Genomic DNA, 27,020 nt, shown 5'->3' with positions numbered 1-27,020 from the left:
TTTTATGTTTGATGTAGTCCCATTTGTTGATTTTTACTTTTGTTGTTTTGTGCTCTTGGTTTTATATCCAAAAAATCATCACTGAGAGCAATATCAAAGAGCTGCTTCCCTATGTTTTCATCTGGGAGTTTTAAAGCATCATGTTTTATGTTTAAGACTTTGATCCATTTCAAGTTAACTTTTGTGAGTAGTGTAAAATTGAGGTTCAATTTCATTTTTCTACATGTGTTTATCTAGTTTCCTCAGTACGATTTGTTGAAGAGACTATCCTTTTACCATTGAGTATTCTTGGCTTCCTTTTCAGATATTAATTGTCCACATATGTGGAGCTTTAATTCTGGGCTCTGTTGTTCCATTGATTTGTGTGTTTATTTTTATATCAGTACCATACTGTTTTAATTACTATAGCTTTGTAGTATAGTGTGAAATCAGTAAGAGTAGTGTCTCTAGCTTTCTACTTCTTTATTCTTATAGTTTCTTTGCCTAAGCCCAAAGTTGGCAGAAGGAATGAATTAAAGATAATGGTGGAAATAGAGAACAGAAAAGCAATAGAAAAGATCATAGAAATTAAGAGTTGATTTTCTGAAAAAGATAAACAAAATGACAAACCTGTAGCTAGACTAAGAGAAAAAGAGAGAAGACTCAAATAGATAAAATGAGATATGAAAGATAATACAACTAATAGTATAGAAATATATAGGATCATAAGAGACTACAGTGAACAATTGTATGCCAATAAGTTAGTTAATCTAGAAGAAATGGATAAATTCCTAGAAACATACAACCTGCCAAGACTGAATCAGGAAGAAATAGAAAATCTGAACATACTAATAATGAGTAACGAGATTGAATCAGTAATTAAAAAACTTCCAACACAAAATAACACTAGGACCAGATAGCTTCACTTGTGAAATCTACCAAAAATTTAAAGAAGAATTAATGTCAATCTTTCTCACACTCTTCCAAAAAATTGAAGAGGAGGGAACATGGGGACCCTTCCAAACTTGCTCTATGTGGCTAGTATTACCCTAATATCACAGCAAGATAAGGAGACTACAAGAAAACTTAGACCCATATCCCTGATGAATATAGATGCAAAAATTTTCAACAAAGTATTAGCAAGCTGAATTCAGGAACACATTAAAAGGATTATACAGCAGTACCAAGTGGGCTTTATTCCTGGGGTGCAGGAATGATTCCATGTATTTAAAGCTCTATCCTTGTGCTGGATGTTCATGTAGTCTATCTCACACATTTGGACCTGCGTGAGAGGTTCTTTGGGATATAAAGCCTATGAGTGGAACTTGTAAGTACTGCCATATTGTTTTCCCAATTGGCTGTTCAGGTTTACACACTCACTAGTATTTTTGGAAGGTGAATTTCTTAATAAATTTTCCAATTAAAAAAAAGCATTTTAGAGTTTATTTGAGGTTCTATACATGTTTTGGCCAGTTTTGGCATTTTATATTTTTCTACACATTTATCCACCTCATCTGTTTTTTAAAGTAGTTTTATTCATTATTCCTTTATTATTATATTTCTTTTGGGTCCATAGTTCCCCGTTTCATTCTGTATTTTATGCAGTAGTATCTTCTCTACTATTTTTCTTCACTAGTCTTGCCAAAGGTTTATCTATCTTATAAATCTTTTCAGGGAACTAGGTTTAGGTTTTGGTTTTGCTAAACTTTTACATGGATTTTCTTTTGTAAGGAATATCTGGGTGTCTGATTTTTTCTTTTTTTTCTTTTTTTTTATTGGAGTATAATTGCTTCACAATGTTGTGTTAGTTTCTGCTTTATAACAAAGTGAATCAGGTATACATATACATCTCTTCCCATATCCCTCCCCTCTTGCAGAGCCACTGTTACCAACTCCTATTTGGTGCTGCATCACTAGGAAACATCTAGTTGTCAGAGGTTTTTCTCTAAACTCTCAAAAAGAAGGAACACTGGAGGGACACTCTCTCCTTAAGTTGTAATTTTTTAGCCTTGGCAGTTTAGAAGGGAGAGCGACAGAGGAGAGGATCATCATGCAGCCAACCTGTTTACACCTGGTTTAACAGTGCTTTCATAGTGCTGGGTGGTTCATGCCCATTTCTAATGTGAAGGCCATGATTACCTTGACCCAGGGTAGAGGCCAGCGATGCTGCCAAACGTCCTATAGTGCACAGGACAGCTCCCCGCGACAAAGGATTACCTGCTCCAAATGTAATATTTTCTCTCATTATTTACTTCTCTTGGCTATGCTCATTTTTAAAGCACTTTATTTTGGCTTTCATTCTTATAGTTTATAGATGCAATGTCTTCTTGGATCTTGTTAATGACATTGATGAGGGATTGTTCAAAATATTATGTTGATTCTTGAATCAACTTTTTCACGTTTCTGCTGATTTGAGTGAGATATATTTTGATTATTTCTATTGAGAATAAGCATCTCTAAATATATTTATTGTCATTTGTGTTTCTCTTTTGTGGATTGCTCATTGATTTTTCTATTGAATTTTTAAGTAATTTTTTAAAGTTTGTGCCACAATGTAGTTGAGTTCATTACTAATTAAGCATATTAGAATATTTTTCGTTTGGCTGTTCATCTAACTTTGTTCCTTTTGTCTCTGAAAAGTTTTAAATTTTAGTATGTGCAAATTTATCATTTCTTCTCTCTTTTCTTTTTTTTTTTTTTTTTTTTTTTTTTTGCGGTACACGGGCCTCTCACTGTTGTGGCCTCTCCCATTGCGGAGCACAGGCTCCGGACGTGCACTCTCAGCGGCCATGGCTCACGGGCCCAGCCGCTCCGCGGCATGTGGGATCTTCCCAGACTGGGGCACGAACCTGTGTCCCCTGCATCGGCAGGCGGACTCTCAACTACTGCGCCACCAGGGAAGCCCTCTCTTTTCTTTTATGATTTAAAATTCCTGTTTAAAAACTTGTTCCTAATTTCTATATGGTGAAGATAAGTTTTTCTTCTAAAACATTACTGTTTGACTATTAGTTATTAGGTGTGCAATTCATCTGGATTTTGTTTTATTTTTGTTTTGCATTGAGATCTAGTTTTATCTATTTCTATATAGATATAGAATATATACATTCATTAAATGTATATTAATGTATACATTTATTAAAAGTCTACCTTACCCAACATGATATCAAATTCTCACATATTCATAGATCTATTTCTAGGGAATCTATTGTATTTCATTGTCTATTTATGTATCTCTATGCAAAACCTACACTATTTACAGCATTATGACAAATCATGAAATCTGTTAGAGGTGTGCAGCTGGGGGGATACTTGATCATTTTTCAAAATTGCCTTGACTTTTCTTTTGCTTCCATATGAATTCTTAAATTAGCTTGTAATCTATTAGAAAAATATGTTGTTTTTTAAATTAAAATGTAATGAAACTTGTAGAGTAATTTGGAAGCAATTACCATCTTTATAATATCGAGTCTTGTTACTCATAAAGAGACCTATGTTTTCTTTTGTTTGTATTATCATCTATGCCCTTTAATAGAGTTAGAATTTCCTTATGCAAGTCTTTATGCATTGTTAGATTTCTTCCTAGATACCTTAAAATTTCTGTTGCCATTGTGAATGGAATTTTTTTCTTTTTTCTTAATATATTTTATAATTGGTTATGAATGTGTCCATATATCTATATGAGCATAAATAAGTAAGAATGTGTATGAATCTCGCCAAGTCATTTAAACTCTACAAGGTTCAGTTTCTTCATACATAAAATTGAGATTAAAACATATTCACAGGATATGATTCATTAGAATTAAATCAATTCTTCTAGGTATATGAACAAAAAAGATGACTAGCATTTGTTAATGTTTTTAACCTCCCTTTTCTATAATGCTACATTTTAAAGAAAGAATACTCAACCATCTAATATCATCACTAAAAAATATGTGAGAATTAGCTGGCTAATTTAGATACTACTTTTGGGATAAAAATCACAATTTGGCCTAAATTTATCCCTTTGCTTTCAGGAGGCAGCCCTAGAGGACTGATTTTAGAGTATTTAGAAGTGCCCCAGACAAGGTAGTGGTGTGGGGCAGAGAAGATAGCTTAAGGAAAATTAGCTCATCTGGATTCCAGTTTCCTATTATGCTATTAACTAGTTGATATTAGGCTAGATATTATATACCTTTGAGGCTTAGTTTCTTCTCTCGAGTGAAGAATTTTGATTATCTGTATGATTACTTTCAGCTCTTAAATTTTATAATTCTGTCATATCTTTTTCAAGAAATACCAGTATAGATGCTTACAACTTGGGCCTATATTAACTTTTCAAACTTGTGGCCTAAATGACTTTCTATAAAGAAGACAAAAGACCAATGTATTATGAGCCTTTTTATTTCAGGTATCTCAGATCAGAATTTTGGCAATTAAAAAAATCTAATTAATTAGCTTTGTAAAATGGTCAAAGTGTACCATGTAAATAAAGATTGTCAAGTTAGATTTAAAAAAAAGACCCATATATGCCACATAGATGCTGTCTACAATTATCATACTTTAAATATAATGATACAGATAGTTTGGAAGAAAACAATGGGAAAAGGTATACAACTTAAACCCTAATTTAAAGAAAGCTACACTACTATCAGTTATTGCAGACTTTAGAACAAAGAAAATTACCAGGATGAAAGAGGAACATCACATATTTATAACAGAGTTAACTCACTGAGAAGATAATCATAATCCTAAATGTATATGTACCTAACAACAGAGTTTCAAAATAAACAAAACAAACAGAAGAAATAGAAAGATAAATAGAAAGATTCATAATTATATTTGGTGATTTCAACACTCTTCTCAAAGTAACTGGTAAAACAAAAAAGAAAATCAGTAAAATATTGATGATCAGAAGAACACTACCAATCAACTTGACTTTGATTGTTAGATTTCTTCATAGGTGCCTTAAAATGGTAACTTCTAACGTAAAATTATAAAATTATAACAACAAAATAGACTCTGTTCTGGTGCATATGGAACATTTACCATGCATATCTTGGGTCATAAAACAAATCTTATCAAATATAAAAGATTTGATATCATACAAAGTATACTCTCTAACTTGTAATGAAATGAAACTAGAAATAAGTAAGAGACAATATTTGGAAATTTAACAAGACACAAAATTTGTAACTTATGGGTCAAAGAAGTCATAATGGAAATTGGAAAATATTTTTAACTGCATAAAGACAAAATACAGCATACCAAAATTTGTGGAAGGAAGCTAAAGCAGTGTTTAGAAGATTTTTGGCACTTAAGTACTTATATTTTAGAAGACAAAAGGTACCAAATTAATAATCTGAGGCCCCACTTTAATAAATTGGAAGAGAAAATTAAACCTATATCAAACAGATGGAAGAAAATAATAAAGAACAGAAAACATTGAAATTCAAAGCAGAAAAAAATAGAGAAAATGAAATCAAAGCTAGTTCTTTTTTAAAAGATTAATAAAATAGATAAATAGAAATGGAGGAAACAGTTCCAAAATCTTTAGGAGGCCATAAATACCCTGATAACAAAACAAGACACAAACATTATAAGAAAAGAAAAGTATAGATCAATAGAATTCATGAATATAGATATAAAAATACAACAAAATATTACCCAATTGAATTCAGCAATATACAAAAAGACAATACATCACGACCAACTGGGGTTCATCTCAGAAATGCAAAGCTGCTTCAACAATCAAAAAATCAGTCCAGTAGTTTACCACATTCACGGACTATAGAAGACAAATTATATGATTATCTGAATTGATACAGAAAAAGCATTAGACAAAATTCAATAGTCATTCTTGATAAAACTGTCAGCAAAGTAGGAGTAGAAGGGAAATTCTTTAAGCTGATAAAAGAAAACCTATAACTAACATCATATTTAATGGTGAAGGACTGAATGCTTTCTCCCTAAGACTGAGAACAAGCCAAGCTTACCACTCCTATTAAAGATTGTACTCAGTTGTAATATTGTATGCCATGAGAATAGGTTAAAATATGAAGTCAGTGTATTAACAAATGGATAAAAGTAATGCAAAAAATAAGAACTGTGCCTCTTCTTCCTGCTTTATATTATATATTGTGGTGTGAATATATTATGGAGGGAATTCAGCTACACTAAATAGTTTGAGACCACTGAAGCCAAATTCTTTCTAGGGTCCTTTTCAGTGCTACAAGTTGTAGTTGTATATGATATGATTAAATCTACATAAACAGTTTTTGCCTGTTCTAAGAAAGAAAAAAATAAAGAAAAAAAGAATGTACTGGAAGACTTAACCAGTGCACTAAAGAAAGAAAAGCAATAATAAGCACACACATGAAAAGAAACAAAAATGCCTCTCTTTGACATGACTGTCAATGTAGAAAATCCCAAGGAATCTACAAAAAAGATCCTACAGATAATAAGGAAGATTAGTGAGGTCGTGGGGTACCATGCTAATATACAAGAATCAATTTTTATACTAAAATGAACAATTGAAATTTGAATTTTATTCTCAAATTACTGCTTACACTATCATACATGCACACACAGAAGAAATATTTGGTAGGATTTTTATGCTGAAAACTAATGTTGATGAAAGAAATTAACAAAGACCTAAATAAATGGATACAAGGTACTGTGTTCATAGATTGATGACTCAATATTGTTAAGATGTCAGTTGTCCCCAAAATGATTTGTAGATTCAATAAAATCCCAATCAAAATTCCAGTAGTTTTAATTTTTTTAAGAATGCAAAATTACTAGAACAGCCCACAACAATCTTAAGAAAAAGAACAACATGGAAAACTCACACTGCCTGAGTTCAAGACAATACAAAGCTACAGTCATTAAGACAGTGTCACACTGGTGTTAAGGAAGGGATTTCAGAAATAGAGATTTTAAAAATAGACCCACACACATTTGGTCAATGGATTTATGACAAAGGTGCAAAGGTAATTCATAGAAAGTGTAGTCTCTTCAATAAATGGTGTGTGGTACTGGAACAATTTGACTTCCCTGTGCGAATTAATTAGTAGATTGAAAATAATGAAATAGACATATAAACCTCAACCCAAACCTCACATCCTATAATTAAAATAAATAACCTCAAAATGGATCATGGATCACAGACCAAACAGTAAAATCTAAAACTATAAAATTTCTTTAATAAAACATGGGAGAAAATCTTTATGACTCTGAGTGAGGCAAAGAATTTTTAAATATAACAGCAAAGCCATGATCCATAAAAGAAAAATATGATAAATTACTTTTTCAAAATTTAAATCTTTTGCTCTCTGAAAGACACTCTTATAAGAATGAAAAGAGTAGCCACAGACTGGGATGAAATATTTGCAAATCTCATATCTGACAAAGGACTTCTATACCCAGTATTCAAAGATGTCTCCAAATTCAACAATAGTAAGACAAAAAACTAGTTGAATCAATGGACAAAAGATTTGCAGACACTTCACCAAAGATAATATATGGATGAGAAACAAGCAAATGTAGAGATACTCAACATCATCAATCATCAGAGGACTGCAAACTAAAATAGAAAAAGGAATGACAATACCAAGTGCTTCAAGGATTTGGAGTAATTGGAACTCTTACCCATTGCTGCTGGGAATGTAAAATGATACAATCACTTTGGTAAAAGTTTGACAGTTTTTTATAAAGTTAAATATATAATATGACCCAGAAATCCCACTAGTTTGTATTCACTTAAGAGAAATAAGCACTTACAGTGACACAAAATCCTGTACTCAAATGTTTATAACAGCTTTGTTCATAATCTTACAAAAACCAAAAACAACCTAGATGTCTTTGAACTGGTGAATGAACAGATGCTCTTTTGTATGCCCATAAATGGGATACTACTTAGCAATGAAAACAGTTGAGACATGCCACAACATGGATGACTCTTAAATGAATAATGCCTAGTGAAAGAAGTTAAGTTCAGAAGGTTACCTACTATCATGATTCCATTCCATGACATTCTGGAAAACATAAAACCAGGGAGACTGAAAATAGATCAGTGCTGCCAGGAGTTGAAGGTAGAAAGAGAGTTAGTTTGCAAAGTAGTAGGATAATGGAATTTTGGAGGATGACGGAACTGTCCTATATTTTGCTTGTTGTGCCTGATACATGATTCTATGAATTTGTCAAAACAGAAACGTTTACCAACAGAGTTAATTTTAGTATATGCAAACTAAAATATATATGATTCTTTAAAAATATCCCTAACAATTACTTTCTTTTTCTACATTTGTTTCTAAGAAGTGATTCATTGCAAGATGAACCATTATTTACTATTAAAAAAGGAAAAAAAGCACCCATTAATCTATAGCTTGACAATGATTATAAAATATATCCTGATTTCAAAATCATCATACTGTGAAAAAAGTATATTTTAAAATATGTATAATATGATATTTACAAATTGGAGCTTATTCTCAGACTTCTATCCAGGGATATTTTATGTGTCCTGCATAAATCGGATTATTTTTCATTATTTGAGTATGAAGATTGAAACTACTATATTAGTCCATAAAAGTGCTAGTATAGTCATCGTTATATAAGAGAAATTAAAAGGAGAAAATAAACCTCACTTCAAGCATTTTTTTTAAAAGGCCAAATGCAAAACATTAAGCTAGGACTGTCATTTATAAATGTACCTAATTTAAGGGAAATTCAATATATAAATTATCCTAGAAATAGATGAGTTAGAGCAGGTTGCGATAGGACGTCTGATTACTTAAATAATAATTCATCAGAGCTCCTTTAAATAATAAATGTTCCACTGTGGTTTTAAACACCTTATTTTAGCCAAATTTGATTATCATGTGTTTCTTTGAGAACTTCTAATGTGAGTTTAATCTGTAGATGAAAAACAGAGCTTTGTCTTTGTGCATTTTATCTAAAATATGGTAAATTGCTTCACACTTTAATGGAGTCTATAGTTGACAGAGATTACTGTGAACTTCAGAGTGGTTACTAATTTGGGTATGTAAACACAACAGGCTTTGTTCTGGAGACAACAAATACTTGTATCTTGGGAGAAACAACAAAGACTGCAGAATCCATAATTATTTCAAAATTAGGATTGATACTTTATGGTATTAATAAATAGACTCAATTCATACCATAACCATTAGTGTTTGATATATATTGTGCACACACACAAAGACAGAATGAATAGATCCAATTAAACAAATACTGGAAAAAATACTTAGCTCATAATTTTTTAAGTGATCAATGCAAACGCAAACTGCCATTTATTCAAGGGTGTGCTGCTTTATGACATTAATGTGCTCCTAAAGAGCTCAAGTCAATGTTCTGTAAAATTGTTATAAATCTTGAATGAATCTTGCAATAAAATAATGAAATATTTTGTCATGTAAGTTTTTATTTAACTGTGTTGCCTGTCTATATGTTGAATGTTGAATTTTCTTCATGGCCTAACAGTATTCAGAGATGTACAGACAGTTAGATACATCAGCTTTTTTCTTATTTGCAGGGTCATTATCCTGTAATATGTGACTTTTTCCATGAATACAACTCCTGGAAAAAAATTTTTTCAAATTCTAATGAGATACTAGAACCAAATATTGTGAAGAGTGTTCTATCCAGTAAAAAGAGCCTGGATTTTTTATTCTTAAATAGTGGAATGATGTTGCATACATGAAATAAAAAAGCAGAAGATACAATGAAGTATTGCATGTGCTCAATATACATCCATTTATTAATGCATATGCCAGAGGATTGCATTGTACTATGCATTTGGAGACGTCATTAACAAAGCACTTGCTGATCAATTTAACATGAATTAGTGGATCTTACTGTCTGTGTTTTCACACCCAGTAACAGCATAGTTCTGAGAGTCATGATACTTTTCATTTCTGTTCTTAACATATCAGACCAGCTTGTTCACAAAGCACAGTCACTGTAACAGGATCTTGTTCCTGCATGTGTATGTTACCCACTAACAGTTATGACCATAAGTTACAACTACAAAGTACTGTTCTACAGCCAAGTATTTAGGGACAGATTCTAAAAAGTCAAACCATAAAAACAGAGAAAATGCAAATATTCATAAACTATTTCATATTCAAACTCTAACCTAGTTATATTTTTATCTACTGAGCTGTAATAAGTTGTTTTCCTATTGCATTGTATGCATCTTGGGCTTATAAATAACATAAATTACAAAACTGTAAGCAATTTCTTTAGACTACATTTTACATTTTTCACTAAATAGTTGAAGACATGACTTTTTGCTCCAGTGCAATATATAGTAATGCTGCATTCAGTAAAAATTGTTGAATATTTCTAAAAAGAGAAAAGCATTTAATTGATTATAGCACTCAATAAATAAGGAGTTAGTCATAACTGTCAGAAGGAAAACACTAACAGTATAATTACTTATCATAGGTAATTTAAGAAACAAACCTTCCATCATACTCCTAAACCATTAGTCGTATTTCTTTCTAAAGGATGAAATTTAGTAAAGCCAAGACATAATGCTAGATGGCAAATGCTTCAACTTACTGTTTTTTTTTTTTTTTTTTTTTTTTTACAAATGTGATGTGACCTTGGCAGTTTTAAAGAACAAAGTTCTGTTGATATATCAAACACTGTTAACAAACTATTTAGCATTACTTTTTATAAGTTTGCTTTTAAGAGCATTTCTTCACAGTGATTTCAGAAAGGTTGGAAACCGGTTGGCATAAAATATTTCCCACATTTTCTATTTTAATATGTACGCAAAAATCATCACAATATATCTGCAACTATAAAATTACAAATGCTTTCTAGAAGTAACTGCATTTCTAGTCATGATAGAAAAGGGTATTTGTAAGACATCTATAATGAGGTAAGTCTAAATAAAATAGAATTTGAGTAACAGATGCTTTCATATCTACTGGCCATATACACCAATGTAACAAGGACAACTAATGGACCAACTTAAGAGACTTTTTTACTATGTTTAATGGATGAGAACTTGGTAATGAAATAAACATTTTAAAAGATACTCTGTATATTTCACTTTACATCATAATTTTGGCACTTCATGGAACATTTATTTCTCAAAGACCAGAAATGGTATAAAAGTTCCACAGGTTCTCCACATACCTTGTAGACATTGTTCTTGAGTACTGGCAAACACTGAAACATAGTGAAATAAACATTCCCGTGTATTTACACATGCATGCAGTAGTCAAACAGTTATAGTTTATGAATTCTCAAAGATGCTCTCTTGCAGTATTTGTTTCAAGCACTCTCTTCAGCAGATCTTGTTTCAGATTTAAGTCTTACAAATTCTTTAGCCACATTGTCACTGGTCCTCTGCGAGAGGATTCTAAGGATAGTCAAACCAGTTTCATCCATAGAGACGTTTTTCAATAGGGGATACCATGCCCCGTGGCTTCCCTTTTCTGCTATGTTCTGGAGCTGAATTACTGTCATTCCGATAATTCGATCTTCTCTGGCAAAGCAGTAATCTTTAACTGAAAGGTGAAGTTCATAGGCCCGTGGGTGGTTTTCTTTACTCAGAATGCTGTGTGGATTAAAAATATGGATTTTGAGTGTTTTCAAATAGGGATCAATATGGTTCTAATAGACTGTTGAAAATTTTATATACTGCTCAGAATATTATATTGGCAAATAGAGTATCATTGTCTTTGAACTCTGATGCAAATATCCTTTAAATTTTACTTAGATTGTATTTACATAGCTATTGCTCTGCAGTCGAACTTAAAAACTCCTTCTTTCCCTAGATGGAAATAGGAAATCAGTCTAAAAATGCTTTACTGCCCTGATGTTAAGGATATTAATAGAAACTGGAATTAAAATATTATGTTGTAATTAATCATTGGAGGCAAGGTCTCCCCAGTGATATAGGGGTTGGAGGCGTTACTAGGGGTCATGGAAGCTAAGCCAGGGGGGACGGGTACCTTTTGGAAGAATTTCTGTGCCATTTCAACATCCGTTATTACAATTTCCTTTCTTTACCTCAGACTCCTGGATATGCTATTATATCTAGGAGCCTTTTCTCAGGGGAATACACTGCACAGACTATCAAGCACTATTCACAAGATGTTAAATTGCATACAGATCTCCAGAGTAAATCAGTTCCAGCAGAACCTGGTGCTTCAATGCCAGCTCTTTCCTATGGCAGCAGTTAGACCTGTCAAGATTGGGACTGAGGATGGCCTCTCCTAATAACAACCCAAGACAACTTAGTGCAGAACTGAACCTAATGAAGAAGGCTGAGTGGTGAAACTCTGAGGATAATCCTTCCCTGCCCCTTATTTTAATTCGTCCTAAGATAGTCCTGACTTTTTAATGAATGCACATCTATTCCTCAGCAGTACAAGCTTCCAAATTCCCTCCTTTTCTAAGTCATTTTTTCTGATCAAACATTTTGCCGAGTCAGACTTTTGTTTCCAGGTGACATTGACAACTAAACTGTGTACTTATTTTAAGAGACAATCTGAAATAACATACAAGAAGATGGAATCCTGGGGGGTAAGAATAGAATGGCAAAATATGATGGGATCTGGGTCTTCTTGTGAAATAAAATGAGTCAAAATGCCACCTTTTCCCAGAATTGTGGCCTTGGTAGCTTACAGTGTTGTATCTGAATTTTGCATTATCCAAGTATTCCTACAACCTTTTGGAAGACTTTTCAATTGGATCAAAGTTTTTGTGTAGTTTGGAGGAGCAGATAGGTGGAATCTTGTGAGCTGGTTTATTAGCAGGCATTATTAGTGGGATTAATCTGTTAGAACCCTTTTAATTGATGTGGTAGGATAGTTAAGTTTTAATGAGTGGTAAGAGAGTGAAATATTCAGAGAACAGAGTGCTGCAAGGTCTCTGGAAAATCGAGAATGCAAAATAACAAAATCAAACCAGTAAGGGACGGTTTGCTAAATGTGCATGCATGTGCGTGTGTATGAAGCCCCTAGGGCTTGGTCCTGTGTCCCTGCTCTCTTTCTCTGGGTCAGCTCATGTAGATTTGTAGAATTACTTACATCTATATGCAGATAATTCTCAAGTTATATCTAACTATGTCTCCTCTTGGAGGTACTGTAGGCATCTCCAAATTAATAGATTTAAAACAAAATCTTTGATCTCCTCATCACCTGTCTCTATTTCCCCATCTCAGTGACTCAGCATCTACCCAATTGCTTATGCCAAAAACTAGGAGTCATCCTTGATTTTATTCAGTGCCAGATAGCTTCCATTTGCCCCAACTGGATCTACTCTCCATCCTTCTTCTTGTACTTTGCAATACAATGCTGACCTGTAAGGACTACACACATTGAGTTTCTCTGTGCTCTGTCTTCCAGTTGGGTTTGGCCAAAAGGGAACGTCATTAGAAAATCAGAAAAAAATGATGAGAGTGAGGTCAGAGTTTATTTCTCTGGCTTCTTGCATGTGAGGCTCCCTCAAGTAGGCTGTCTCCTTCCATGGAAGATCACTCTCCTAATAAGGTGAATGACTACAAATGAAGTTTCACAGTCCCGATTGTAGTAACTGCTCTTCCTCTCCTGTAGGCACAGGAGGGGTAATAACCTGGCTATTACTAGCCCCAGGTTACATCACTATGGCTCATAGTCCCTCTATTCTCACATCTTTGTACACTCCTTTGTAAATATATGTCTTGAATTAATCTAAATTGAATGTTCTTGGGAGCCTAATTCATATACTCTTTCTTTCATATTCTATCTCCAATCCACTGTAAATTCTATAGGATCTCTTAGAACTCCAAAACATATCCAAAATATTTCCACTTTTTTCCATCTCTTGACTACTTCCTTCCTCCCTAAGACTATCTGATCAGTCACTATAATCTCTTACCTAGACTACTGCAATAGCCTTCTAACTTATCTCTACTTGCTTGGTCTTGCCTTCCCTATAGTTTCTTCTCTATACAGCAAACACAATAATCATTAATGATGTAAATCAGATTGTTCAAACCCTCATATGAAAATCCTTCAACGTCTCCTATTGAGCTTAGAATGTGACCCAGGCTCCTTTACCACTGACTTCAAAGCCCTGTGTGATGTAGTACCTGACCACCTCTTCAAATTCATTTTATCTCACTCCCTTGCCCACTATATACTGTTTCTTAAATATGCCAGGCATGCTCCTGCTTAGAATCCTTGCACTCGCAATTTTCCTTGTCCTAAAACGCTCTCAACTCTCTTCCCTACATGACTGGTTCTTTATTTTCTCAGGTTCCTATTTAAAAGGCACATGCTCAGAGAGGCTTCCCTGAACACCCCATCTAAGCAGCCAACCGATCATTCTATTACATCACCCTGTTTTAATGCTCTGCTTAGTACTATCATATGATAACTTTATTTATTTATGATGTAGTTTATCATATGTTCTTTACCTCTAGAGAGTAACTTCCACAAGAGCAAAATCCTCCTTCTACATATATCCAATGCCTATACTATTGCCTGATACATGGTAGGCACTGGACAAATACTAAACAAATGGAAGAGAGCTAAAAACAGAGCCTTCTTCATTTGCCTTGGATCAATGATGAACAGGAATCCTTAAATCCATAAGTTTTGCTTTCCTTAGCAAAGCCCAGTGCGATTCCTACCCTGTGAGTCGCTCATAAGTGTAGCTCTACAATGCCTATTGCCTGGTTGAATAAAGGAGTCAGGTCATAACTTACAACTGAAATGTTTCATTATATTTTGGTGACCACGTGTTGCTTTTTGTCTTTGTGCCTTGTTTTCTCTTCTTGTCTCCGAGGTTGGGTCCCAGTATACAAACTTCCACAAAAGGGCGGAACATTGCAGTGGTCTGCCAGTTTAAGTCATTAATAGCAATCACTAAAAACCAAAAGGAAAGAGACAGGAATATAAAGTATTAGCAAACCAATGTGTGGAAGCCTAGACTCTCCCTTTGATCCTTAGAGTGAATTTTTATTTTTAAAAATGATGTATGAAGTTGTAACTTGCATTTGATAGCACCCTAACCCCACTGACAAGGAAAGACAATTTACTCTCTGGGCTGCACGCTTGATGGTACTTTCGGCTCTAAGCCATGTGGCATTGGGATGGCAAATGTTAGCTGTAATTGAAATGACAATCATTAATACTGAAAAGTTATTTAGGTGAAAAAATGATGCTTTTCATATTAAAATTATATGTTCATCATAAAATATTTAGAAAATATACAGAAAATAGATTTTAAAAATCTATAATTTTATCACTCAGAAGAAATGACTGTTAATATTTTGGTATGATGTTTTCAATATTTATATATAGAATGGGATCATAATGTATTGCAGTCTTATAAGTAGCTTTATTTTTTAAGCCCATCACGGGTAGCATTCTAATTTATTATATATTTTCCAACAGCAAATATTTCATTATATGTACATTTCATTCTGTATTTACCCAATCACTTGTTGTTGCATATTATGGCAGTTTCCTAATTTCAGGCATCATAAATAATACTTAAATGAACATTCTCATACAGGTTTGCTCATCCTTTGATGATGATATCCTTAAGGAATTGTCTTATAATTAAATTTGCTAATGCAAAAGGTTGATAAAACTTTTACCATTTGATATGCATTGTCAAAATATTCTTCAAATATATTTAGTGACACTGGAATATATAGTCATGCCCACTTTTCTGTATGATTACCAGTACTGTATATAATCGATTATAGCCCATAGCAGTGTTACTTTTATAATACAAAGATACATTAGGTAATGCAATTTTAAAATATGTTAGAAGGCCATGGTTTTGATTAAAGTAGATATTATTTAAAGTGACTAAGTCTATAATAATATAAAAATAGAACATGGTTCTATTGAGCAAAGTATTAATCATTAAATTACATCTTTGAAATGACCCCTATTTTCAGATTGTGCTTTTATAATATAAAACCAATTGATTCAACCACCCATTTAAAAAAAATCAAACAGTTGTTGGAAATCACATAGAAAAAGTAGGTAGATTATGTGGATAGTAAGAACATGCTGACTTAACATCTCAAATGTCATTGGCAAGTTGCAGGCAACCACAGCACCAGTGTTCAATGTATATCATAGCCTCAACCATACAGAACATGTTCAATGTATACAGTTTTGAAATGTAATCACCAATGTATTTAAACCATTTAGATATTTCAAGTAACATAGGTTAAGTACCTGTGCCATTCATTTTTTTCAGTTTTAAATCAAAAGTTCTAGATTCATGAAGAAATTCTGAGCATGCCCTGAAATCATTTAATATAGATTTTTAAAGAGAGATTCAAGAAAAAACATTTTTGATATAATTATTTCCAGAGGTTAAAGTCTCATAGGCTGTTTTATCTACCTGGACCCGAATATACCTTTTATAGTGACTTTATGCTCTCCTGTTCCTGGGGTGGCGGTGATGTCCACATGAACAGATATCTGACCCACTGAATCTCTGGAGGAGGGACCTGCAAATCAGCAAAAGTTTACTGGCCTGACCTTTCAGACCACTTAATAATGGACATCAGCATTCTGTGCACAAGGGACTGTAAAGTGTTATCATAGAAATAAATGGTTCTTTTTGTTAACAGCACATAATAGATTTAGATAAATGTTCACTAAATTAAATTTGCTATGCAGGTTTGAGGCTTGGGTATAACCATATTTAGCCCATTTAGCTAAACTTTCATATAGTACTCAGATACCTTAAGGCACACTCTTAGTATTACTATTGTTAAAAAAAAAAAAAAAGGCAGCTGCCTTACTAGGCACTTAATAAAACTCTCCTCGTTGTTGCTTATGTACAAAGATGTATCATGCCTTTTGTTCCTTTGTGAAGTGCTTTTCTTCAGTGTACCACACCAGAGCACCCAGGATACAAAGATGGCTCTACAGAGCACCTGCCCTCACAAGGCCCACACTAGACCAGGGAGAGCAACATATACACATATTGCTGCCTATAGAGTGATACATTCTAAAATAGATACATTTACAAGGTCGACTGATGGTATAAAAAGGAGTAGTCAATTCTACCCTGATAAAGGTTAGTCAAAGGTTAAGCATGTTGTATTGGAAAGTGCCTGTGATGTGGGGTCAGATAAGCTTGAATTCAAATCATAGTTATGCTGCAACTGGTTCTGTGATTGAAATTTGCTATGTCCTCAAGTCTTGGTTTTCTCATTTGTAAAGCAGGGATAACTACATCAACCTCATACACACACACACTTATCTATTAACATATCACCTATAAGCACGTATATTTTTTTCACAAATAAAAACACATACTCTAATGATCATTTACCTTGCCTTTGTCTTTTCACCTAAAAATATTTTAAGAAGATCAGTCCATTTCAGTATACATAAAGCTATGCCCCATTCTTTAATATAGTCTGGAATATCACTGCATTAACTACAAAGTCAGTGTTCCCTGAGTACTTGCTTAAAAATGAATCACCAATCTGCTTACCAAATAATGAAAACATTAAAATATTTAAAACATTTAAAATAAAGTTTAGCCTTTATTCCATTATATGAACATCCATTATTTATTTAACTACACTTTGGCTGTTTCTAATCTCTTGCTCTTATGAGCAAAATGTAACAAATAATTATTTTTCATATTTACAAGTTTATCTATAGGATAATTTCTAGAAATGGTATTTATTTGTCAAAGGTAGGTGGAATTCTAATTTTGCCCTATAGAGATTTTAATCATTTACAATATATATGAGAGTAATAAGAATCTTATTTTTGTAAAATAAATGGCTAGTGACCAAGCTGAAAATGAAAGGTTCTAAGAGACTTCCAATTTCTAACTTCAGGAAATCACTGGATTTCAGCCAGAACCTCTTAACAGGACCTGCTGAGAAGAGCTGCTTCACCACAAGCAGCTCTCTCACCCACACCCCACCCCAGCCATTTGATAATAAAAGAATTGAAAGATAGAAAGGGATCACTTTGGGCATTAGCCAAGGGACTGTTCATTGTTCTGTGGGAAGGGAAGAGTGGAAATGTTTCCTTTTCCTGAGGTGAAGGAAAGAAAACTCCAAGAGAAGTACTCCTAGACTCCAGAAGTGCCAGCAAGATGAGCATTTCATTTTTTAATTGGCTGCCTACTTAGCAGACCTGAACATGGCCAAGTGAGGAACAGCAAGCCACAGATCATGCCAGGACCTTCCCCTCTGCTTAAAGTTATGGTTGCTGAGAAATATGGCAGATGGCTCCTGAATGGCCTTGAAGTGCCAGAGTTGGGGACAAGAGAGGGAAAATGTAATTGTCGGCTCTGGTTTTATCAGGGATTGTCACAGACATGGTAAAGAGGCAGGCCTCTCAAAGGAATGTGCTATGCCCAGGTGAGGTGCAGCAGGAAAAAGTGGCCAGGTCTCGAGTCTTGGAAGAGTTCATCAATGCCCTGGGGAACTATTTGGAAATAAGTTTCACACCAGCCAGTTGTATCAATCAAGCTTGTACTTCCCCTAAGAGAAGGAGCTGGAAAAGCTCTACCACTAACTGAATAGACAATGACCTTTAAATAGATAATGACCACTAATGGCCACCATTGAAGTTTATTTTATTTATTTATTTATTTATTTATTTATTATTTTTGGCTGCATCGGGTCTTAGTTGTGGCACGCGGGATCTTCACTGAGGCATGCAGGATCTTTCATTGCAGCATACAGGCTCTTTGCTGCGGCTCATGGGCTTCTCTCTAGTTGTGGCCTGCATGTTTTCTCTCTCTTGTTGTGGCACGTGGGCTCTCTAGTTGAGGTGCATGAGCTCAGTAGTTGTGGTGCATGGGCTTAGTTGCCCCTGGGCACGTGGGATCTTAGTTCCCCGACCAGGGATTGAACCCACGTCCCCTGGGTTGGAAGGTGAATTCTTTACCACTGGACCATCAGGGAAGTCCCCAACCGTTGATGTTTAAATAAAGAATCATCTTTATCTTTTCTCTCTTTCCTTCCTTCTCAATATCAGGGAAACTACGTCCAGGAGGAAGAGGAAAGGTACACATTACAGAAGCTCATGTCTTCCTCCACCTCCTGCTTCTACTGCTAGAGCCACCATTTTCCCCTGCTTGTGTAGAAAGGAGAGCTTTGAATCCAATAAGTGATTAAAACTTTAATGTGAGCAGAAAAAGGTCTTAGAACCTGAATAACTTTCTAATAGTGAAAGTAATTAACATGGTATGTACCTGGGTGTTGATATCAGTGAGGGAGGTGTCTATGCAGTAGAAAGTAGGGCTCATAAGAGGAGCTGATAACACTTTTTGGAAAAATAAAATAGTTTGATATCATTCCTAAACTGGTGACATCTTTATGATATGAAGAATAGAATATATCTTCCCATTATTCAAGTCTCCTTTTGTATATTTCAATTATGTTTTACATTTCTCTTCATGTGAATATTAAACATTTTAAAAGCTTATTCCTAGTTGTGGTATCTCATCCTATTATAAATGGGACCATTTGTTCCATTATACTGTATAACAGGAAGGCTAGTGATTTTTGTATATTTTTTTAATTCAGCCAACTGAATTTTTAATGAAATTTACATTTACCCCTTTTGAGTAAATGAAATACAATCATATTATTTTCAGTGAATGACACTTCTCCTTTCCAGTTTTTATACCTCATAGTTTGCCTTGGCTAATTTTATTAGCTTATGTTTCTAATACTATATTCCATGACAGTGTTAGAAGTGGACATGCTTGTTATCCTCCATTTGGCTCTCCAAATTCATTTTCCACTTTGCCCTTAGATGGACAATTCAATGGTCTCCTCTATACTGTACTGCTGCTGAGAAGTCCTGGCAAGGTAGGGCAAGGAGTGAGTAGAGTCGGGTCAGGTATTTATTTCTTTAGTCTCCTTCCTGTGGGGTCACCTTTTGCTGGCTGAATCCTGCAACCAAAAATCAAAATTCCCCTCACCAGCCCTCAGTAGGAGACAGTCTCTTTCCTGGTTTTAGGAGCTTCTTCCTCCCTTGTTATTTTTGTTGCAGGGAGGTTAGTTTACTATTTTTTCTGGTCTCTTTATATCCAGCACATACCTTTGTCCATAGTTTCTCCATTAAATCCTTCTCAAATAATCTTAATTGGGTGTGCCATCTGATTCCTACTGCGACCATGGCTAATAGAGTTAACATCTTTGATTTGCTCATAACTTTAATGGAAATGCCTCTAGTATTTTCACAATATTCTTAGGTCTTGAGGAACATTGAGACAATTTTTTTTGGTAGGGGAGACAGGACATAAAATATGGATACTCATTGTTTAACTGTTATCATGATGGATTTTACAAGGGAGAAAATGCTTAAGGAGGCTCTTGAAGGTTGAGTTGAAATTCATTTTTTTTTAGACAAAGGAGCAGGAAATAGCATGCGCCCATGTGTGGATGCATAAAACAATGGTGTGTCCTGGAAATTGCAAGGAGTTCATTATGGATGGAGCAAGCATAGATGGAGTAACAAGATGAAATGTTAAAGAAAATGTTGGTCCTTTGAATGCCATTTAAAAGTTGTTAGACAAAAAATAAATAAATAAATAAATAAAAGTTGTTAGACATTATCTTGGAGATACAGAGAAGTCTTTTAAGTTTTTGGCTATGGGTGGCATAGTCAGACCTAGATTTTGAAAGAATTTGTCTCATCTGTGTAAAAGATATATCATTTTTATCACCCTATTCCCTTCTGGAAAACCTCCCACTTGCATCTTATTATATCATGAATCAAATCCTAAAACCCAGCCCCTTTCAAGGACGCTTCTGATGACCTTTCCTTCATCTGCACTTCTGGTCAATGCTGTTGTCTTTGGCTTAATTCCTCAAAACTTTCTTCATGTTCTCATCAACTCAAACCACATGTTTGGAACATCCTCCCTCCATTATCTTATGAAGCTCTGTCCAAACACCTCTACTGTAAAATACTCATTTTTTATTATTCTATAAAAATAATCTGTAGTTATATTCCTGATTTCCCCAAATACTATAACATAGTATAAAAAAACTGGGCAATGAAATCAGACTTCCCTGATCATGAATCTGGTCTGTCACTCATTAACAGTTTAAAACTCCATAAACTTGCATTTCCTTATTTGTAAAGTGGGGATAAACCCACCTACCTGGCAACATTATGGTGAGGCTAAAAAGGGAAAATTTTGAAAAATATGTAGGATATTATATGCCTTGCACATAACAGCTATCTGGTAAATGGATCCAAGTTTATGATGATAATAATTCTTAATAAAGAGTATTTCAAAGTTATTAAATACCTCAAAGATTCATAGAAAAATTATGGAGAAAAATCCATTGATGCTATAGTTATCTAAATCAAATACTGCAATAAGACAGCATGAGTGACTGGAGTTTTCCCCAACAACTTTGGAATTCTTGCTTTCTTCAGTAAGATTTTCTGGGTTGAGTACACTAGAGATGGAAGGTTTTTAAGAGCCCTCATGTTGAATGTCTATTAGGGAATATTCTTTCCTACTATGATGTATCAATAAAACCTTTGATTAATCAAGAATTCAGTGAAATGAGTTTTCTTGATTACTAAAGGTTTTTTGTTTGTTTGTTTAACTACTGTTGAAATCAGAGTAAATGAGAGATGGTGTCTCAGCAACACTGAAAATGCATCCAGATTGTGTATTTGTCTCTGTTGTTACACCAAGGATCAGAGCCTGCTCAGTACCTGGGTTTGTGGTTAAGACTTTTTTGTGTGGTCTTATATGTATTACTATAAGCAGTAATGTAGCAATGGCTGGTTTCTGCCCAGAGTAAACATCTAGAAATTATGGTCAGGAAAGTTATTGATTTAACAGATTTGTAATTGAGAAAAGCCTTCCATCAGAGCACTCACCAGGAGGTACCATTTCTTCATCTGAGTTTCTAACCAGAAACTTTACCAAGGTAATTTAAAGGCTTTAACTGTGTTGTTATAGAATTTGATTTTTATTGGAGAATATATAAAACTTGAATTAGGAAAATATGTGGTTTCTGTTTGGTGCTCTTACTTATGGAGGAGAAATTTTATGCTGTTTGTAAACAACTAACAGCTAAAGAAATGTGCCTAAAGCTTTTTAAAAGGAACTCTACATGAATGGATATGTTTTTCCCTTTCCCAAACTGCTGCTCTCTCGTCCTCCACTTGTACATCCTAACTCTGCGTGTGTGTGTGTTTTCTAAAAAGATTTGGAGGGCTGCATTGGTGGGGAAAAGCATGTTAAAAATCAAACTTATGTACTCAGCAGTCCCTGAACAATTTTGTGGAACCCCTTGGGTGGAAACATTGACTAGAAAATACACATTTCCTTTTCTAACATAAAATGTGAAATTTACTGCTCAAACAAGTCAAACATAGTCGTTAGAGATGCCTGCTTAATATGGTACAACCCTAAAAAAGTGGAATTAGGAATGTGATCGTCTTCTGACAATTTTGAGTAGATGCAACTAGTGTAAAAGATTTTATAATTATTACAATTATTGCTTAATAGTCATGCTATTCATAATTGTCTCCTGAGAACTCCAGGTTTGTGTTTCCATGACACAGTGTTTATACCACTCCTAGCACCTATGTTATGCCTAGTATTGTAGTTACTTATACAGATATTTTTCTTCTTAACTATATTCCATAATGGCAGGAAGCCTCTATTCATACTAATAATCCATACTTCTTATCTCTAATTCATACAATAAACATAATATTCTTTTGGTACATATTAAATGGCCAGTTTATATTTATTCATTGATTAAACTTGCAAGCAGTCCTCACTTTGCACGGGTTTTCATGTTCTATGACATGCCTGGATTTCAGTGCCCACAGTTTAGTCTATAAATAGCACCCATTTCCCACTGACACATTCAAATTTCAGTTATCATGGCCTATTGAACGTGTATCATTGCCTAAAGTACAAACTTTGCTGCTAGTTTCTTAGTCCACAGATCATCATAAAAGTAACAGGTATTATCATCAGCAACCAATGACATCACTTCTTTTAAAGTCTGTTGGTGATTGGTCACTGTGCTCCTGTTCAGTTCACACATAGCAAAGTGTGTAGTTGTGTTGCTGCCTTGTTTTCCAGTGATAAAAACCTGGATAATCAAAAGAGGGAATGAGCCAGAAAAGAAGAAAGTGCAACTAAGGAACAAAAAGTGATAACACTGGAGTGAAATTTGTATAGAATGTAAATGGATTAATAGAAAAAAATTACTGACCTTGTGAATGTTGACATTACTGCCCATGCCGGGCTCTAGAGAAGTAGACAAGGAACTTAATGAAAAGTGACCTTATTGACATAAATGAGAAAGAAAATGAAGATGTCCTAGTAGAGGTGACATTGGAGAAAAACTTCACATTAAAGGAACTCTGAAATATGTTACCGCATCGAAAGCAGGAAGGATAAACTGTTGATGACTGATCCAAACTTTGGAATGACAATTCACCAAGGCACAGAAAAGGTGCTTGCGCCTTATGGTTATGTGATGAGAAGAAAAAGGCAAGTGCTGTTCAAACTAACTACACTCGATAAGATTTTAAAAAGAAACGAAGTTCTTTAATTCTCCATGTTTCTAATGCTTCCAATTACAGCATATTAAATAGATGTTTTCTCTTCTTTCATTTCCCTATACATTTATAGCTGACAGCAAAGGATTTTCATTCTTTTGACAGAATGTTTTCAAAAGTCTTGGTAGAATTATAATTTTCCCCATTAATTAGCAAGATTGCTTTGAACAGTTTCAGTTTGCACAGTTATTTTTATGACTGTACCTATTTGAGTTGATTCATTTAATACCTTTGCAGTTGCTGAAACAATACCTTTGTAGTTGCTGAAACTATGGAAGCTGCTTACTTCAGTCATGTGATTTACATCTGTGTTGCACTGTGCAATAGATTTTTGTTCCCATTTGGTGGGGTTGGTTTGCTATAACCTTGATCTGATCCATCTAACATTTGCATGGTGAAATCTGTTGATTGCCTATCCCTGAATAAAAATGGTATTGAATAGAAGCATCTTCAAGTTGAAGAAGGTATATATCAATCAAGCAGTTATTTTCCAAAAAGAGAAAAAAAGGTAACATATAAGAGATTTCCATTTGTGATGGAATGAAATATGAAAATAATCTAATATGAAGCTTGTTATTCATCTATTTAACAATTTTTATGAGCATTTAATGAAGATTTAATCAGATGCTATGCCTGTTACATAATCTTGTCTATTCTAAATCCATAGAAATTAGGGTATTGTGCCTGAAGTCAACATCTGGGCCCCTAAAATGTGTCCTTTGTCACCAACATTATTGGATCATGAGTACCAAACTCTCTATTCAGGAATGAGTAATGCTCATGTGAGTAAACATTGGCAAGGGGCAGGAGGATAAAAGAACTGATTGGTTTTTGTTTTTGTTTTTGTTTTTGTTTTGTGTGGTACGCGGGCCTCTCACTGTTGTGGCCTCTCCCGTTGCAGAGCACAGGCTCTGGACGTGCAGGCTCAGCGGCCATGGCTCACGGGCCCAGCCGCTCCGCGGCATGTGGGATCTTCCCGGACCGGGGCACGAGCCCATGTCCCCTGCATCGGCAGGCGGACTCTCAACCACTGCGCCACCAGGGAAGCCCGAACTGATTGTTTTATTTGAAGTTCTCTTTAGAAGAGCAGCTTTTGATAAAAAGCTTTTTGATAATAGATCCTGATTACTATCAGATTATGATATAGCATTATATAAGCACCCCTAATAGAGTTAGTCTCTCACCCAACATAATTTTAGTACATTCTGTGAATGAATAATTTAAAAAACATTTAGTAATGATTATTCATGTAATGTTTTAAATAATTACCTCCAAGTCTCAATTAGCATCCTGTAAAATATTAGGAGAAAAATATCACAGCTGCTCAAGTCATTTGTACAAGTTTACCAAACTGCTTAAGCCCCTGACAAAGGGGTTTGAATCAGTCCTCATGGGACTTTGCTGGGCCCCTCAAAGGAAAGGTGTGGTGAATTCATGAGGGATGACTGCTCTGGCAATGTCATAGTTCAATATCAGCTGGCCTGCCCTACTTCTCCTCCCACCTTCAAGTCTAGGACTCCAGGTGGGAGTAACTTACCACCATTCAGGTTTCTAGGTCATTAGATATCATCAGAGGTGGTAGGAGTAGAATAAACCAGGCAGTGGCTTGACTTAAGCCCCATTCCTTCTCTTATGCCTTTTGTGCTTTCCTCATGTTCCTTCCTTTTTCTTTGCTCATTATCTCCATGTTATTTAATATTTATATTTGAAGTAATTCATGGTAATGATAACAATTATGTGTATAATTTTTGACTACTTGTGTGTGCCAGGCATTGTGCTGAATGCTTTAAGGATAAGATCTTGCTCTGATATCAGATAAAGGTATTGTGTATATTTTACAGATGGTGCAATTGGGCACGAATGTTAGTTACCTTTCCAAGTCAGTAAATGGAAAACTGAAATTTGACCTCAGATCTCTGACATGCTGTGATGTTCATTGAATAGCTTCTCTTCTACTCTTTTCCCCTCTCCCTTCCTTTTTTCACATCAAAGAGGAGAAAGCAAACTGTCTTGGTGTTTTGTTTTTTTTTTTGTTAATGGCATTTAAAGTCTTGGTGAACTAAAAGGCAGAAGAAGATGTGAAATCTAAGACAAAGAACATACTGCATAGACAGAAAGCATCTACGTATCTTAAGGTTATTTTTGTGTGTGTGATAATATTTAGTTTTTATTTTCAGCTTTTTATATTAAGCCCCATGGTAATCATTCAAATGTATATTTAAATTAATTTTGTGTTCTGGGATGCTTATGGTCAGTTCTCTGTTTTATCCTTAAACCTACTATTGATTGAAACATCTTATATTCTTACTTTATATCAGTGAGTTTCCATGGCTATAGCATGCTTAAATGTGTTGCTGAAAAATTAATCAGTGATTACTAAGATTTGAAACGTGTCAAATCCTGGAAGTAAGTCACTATGCTAGTTGGGTATCCTTTTAGAATTGTTTTGGAAAGTTTAGTTATCCTAACCTGAAATATTTTAGTATTGAAAAATATATAGTTTTAATGTTAGAACTAGAGTGGGCCTTGGAAACTATTTGATCTGATATCTTTGTTTTAGAGGTAATGAAGTTGAGGTTAAGTGTCTTGTACACATTTCCATAGCTTGGCAGTATCAGTGGTGGGTCTTGTTATTTTCAGTGAAGGTCTCTTTCCACTGGAAAACTAGCTTGCCTCTAAAAAGGTCTTCTGGAATTCACATTAATGGGACAGACTTTCAAAGAATAGTAGAATTTGGGAAGTAGGTAGGATGTGGATATGGACAGTCACTGCTGTTTTCTCCTACTGGAAACTCAGAAGTGGAAAAAATCAGAAAATTAAACTTTCAATTCTGACTAGTGCCTAAGAATTATTTCTAATCATTTATCTATTTCACCTGATCTGTTAGCATCTCTCTTTTAAAAAATCTTTTCATTAGCACCATGACTACTAGCAAACACTACTACCTGGAGGAGAACGAGATGAGAAAGATTACTCTCATAAGGCAGTACGCATTCACACCATGTAAATCATTGTTGGTAGGAAGAGACTAGAGTAGGATACGTTTTGAGGGATGAGAGCTTTAGGACATGTCTTTTCTTCTTGGTAGTCACTGACGATGTCAATAAATGTAGTAGTAGAAACTGAGCTAGTTTAGATGAGCTTCAAATGGTTGGAACTATCAGTAACCAAGGATTTTTGAGATGTGGCTAAGGGTAATCCAGTTTACCTGAATGTATGACCTGAATAGATCTTCTTATTTGAGGATAAATATACATATAAAACTCAGGGGCTTCTGAAAAAAAAATCTACAGCACAAGGAAAAGGTAACAATATCTCAAGGACTCAGGCAAAAGCCTATTGCTGGAAATGATGCTCCTGAAGAAACCACAATGAAAAATGGAGTTATAATCAAATGAATAAGAAAAGCAAATTTCTTGAGCTTAAAAAAAGCCTTCAACTTTTAAAGAATTCAATTTGTTTTAGAAAAATTAA

At 34.4% G+C, this 27,020-nt stretch overlaps 1 protein-coding gene across 1 annotated transcript in view; it reads right to left on the bottom strand.

Moving 5' to 3' along the window:
* Positions 1-11,265: 11,265 nt before the first annotated feature.
* UNC13C (unc-13 homolog C) overlaps positions 11,266-27,020 on the bottom strand; it is a gene marked incomplete at its 3' end in the record, with an annotated part of 622,886 nt that continues 607,131 nt past the window's right edge. Inside the window, exons 31-33 of the mRNA XM_082618350.1 lie at positions 16,367-16,459; positions 14,690-14,849; positions 11,266-11,551 (exon numbers count right to left, since the gene is read on the bottom strand). Of these exons, the coding sequence (XP_082474476.1) occupies positions 11,266-11,551; positions 14,690-14,849; positions 16,367-16,459 (539 nt within the window). The remainder of the gene's footprint in view (positions 11,552-14,689; positions 14,850-16,366; positions 16,460-27,020) is intronic.

Source organism: Mesoplodon mirus (assembly GCF_964341445.2).
Source record: "Mesoplodon mirus genome assembly, chromosome: 4".
NCBI lineage: Eukaryota > Metazoa > Chordata > Mammalia > Artiodactyla > Ziphiidae > Mesoplodon > Mesoplodon mirus.
The sequence above is the reverse complement of the archived record's forward strand: the minus strand, read 5'-3'. Positions and strand labels throughout refer to the sequence as shown.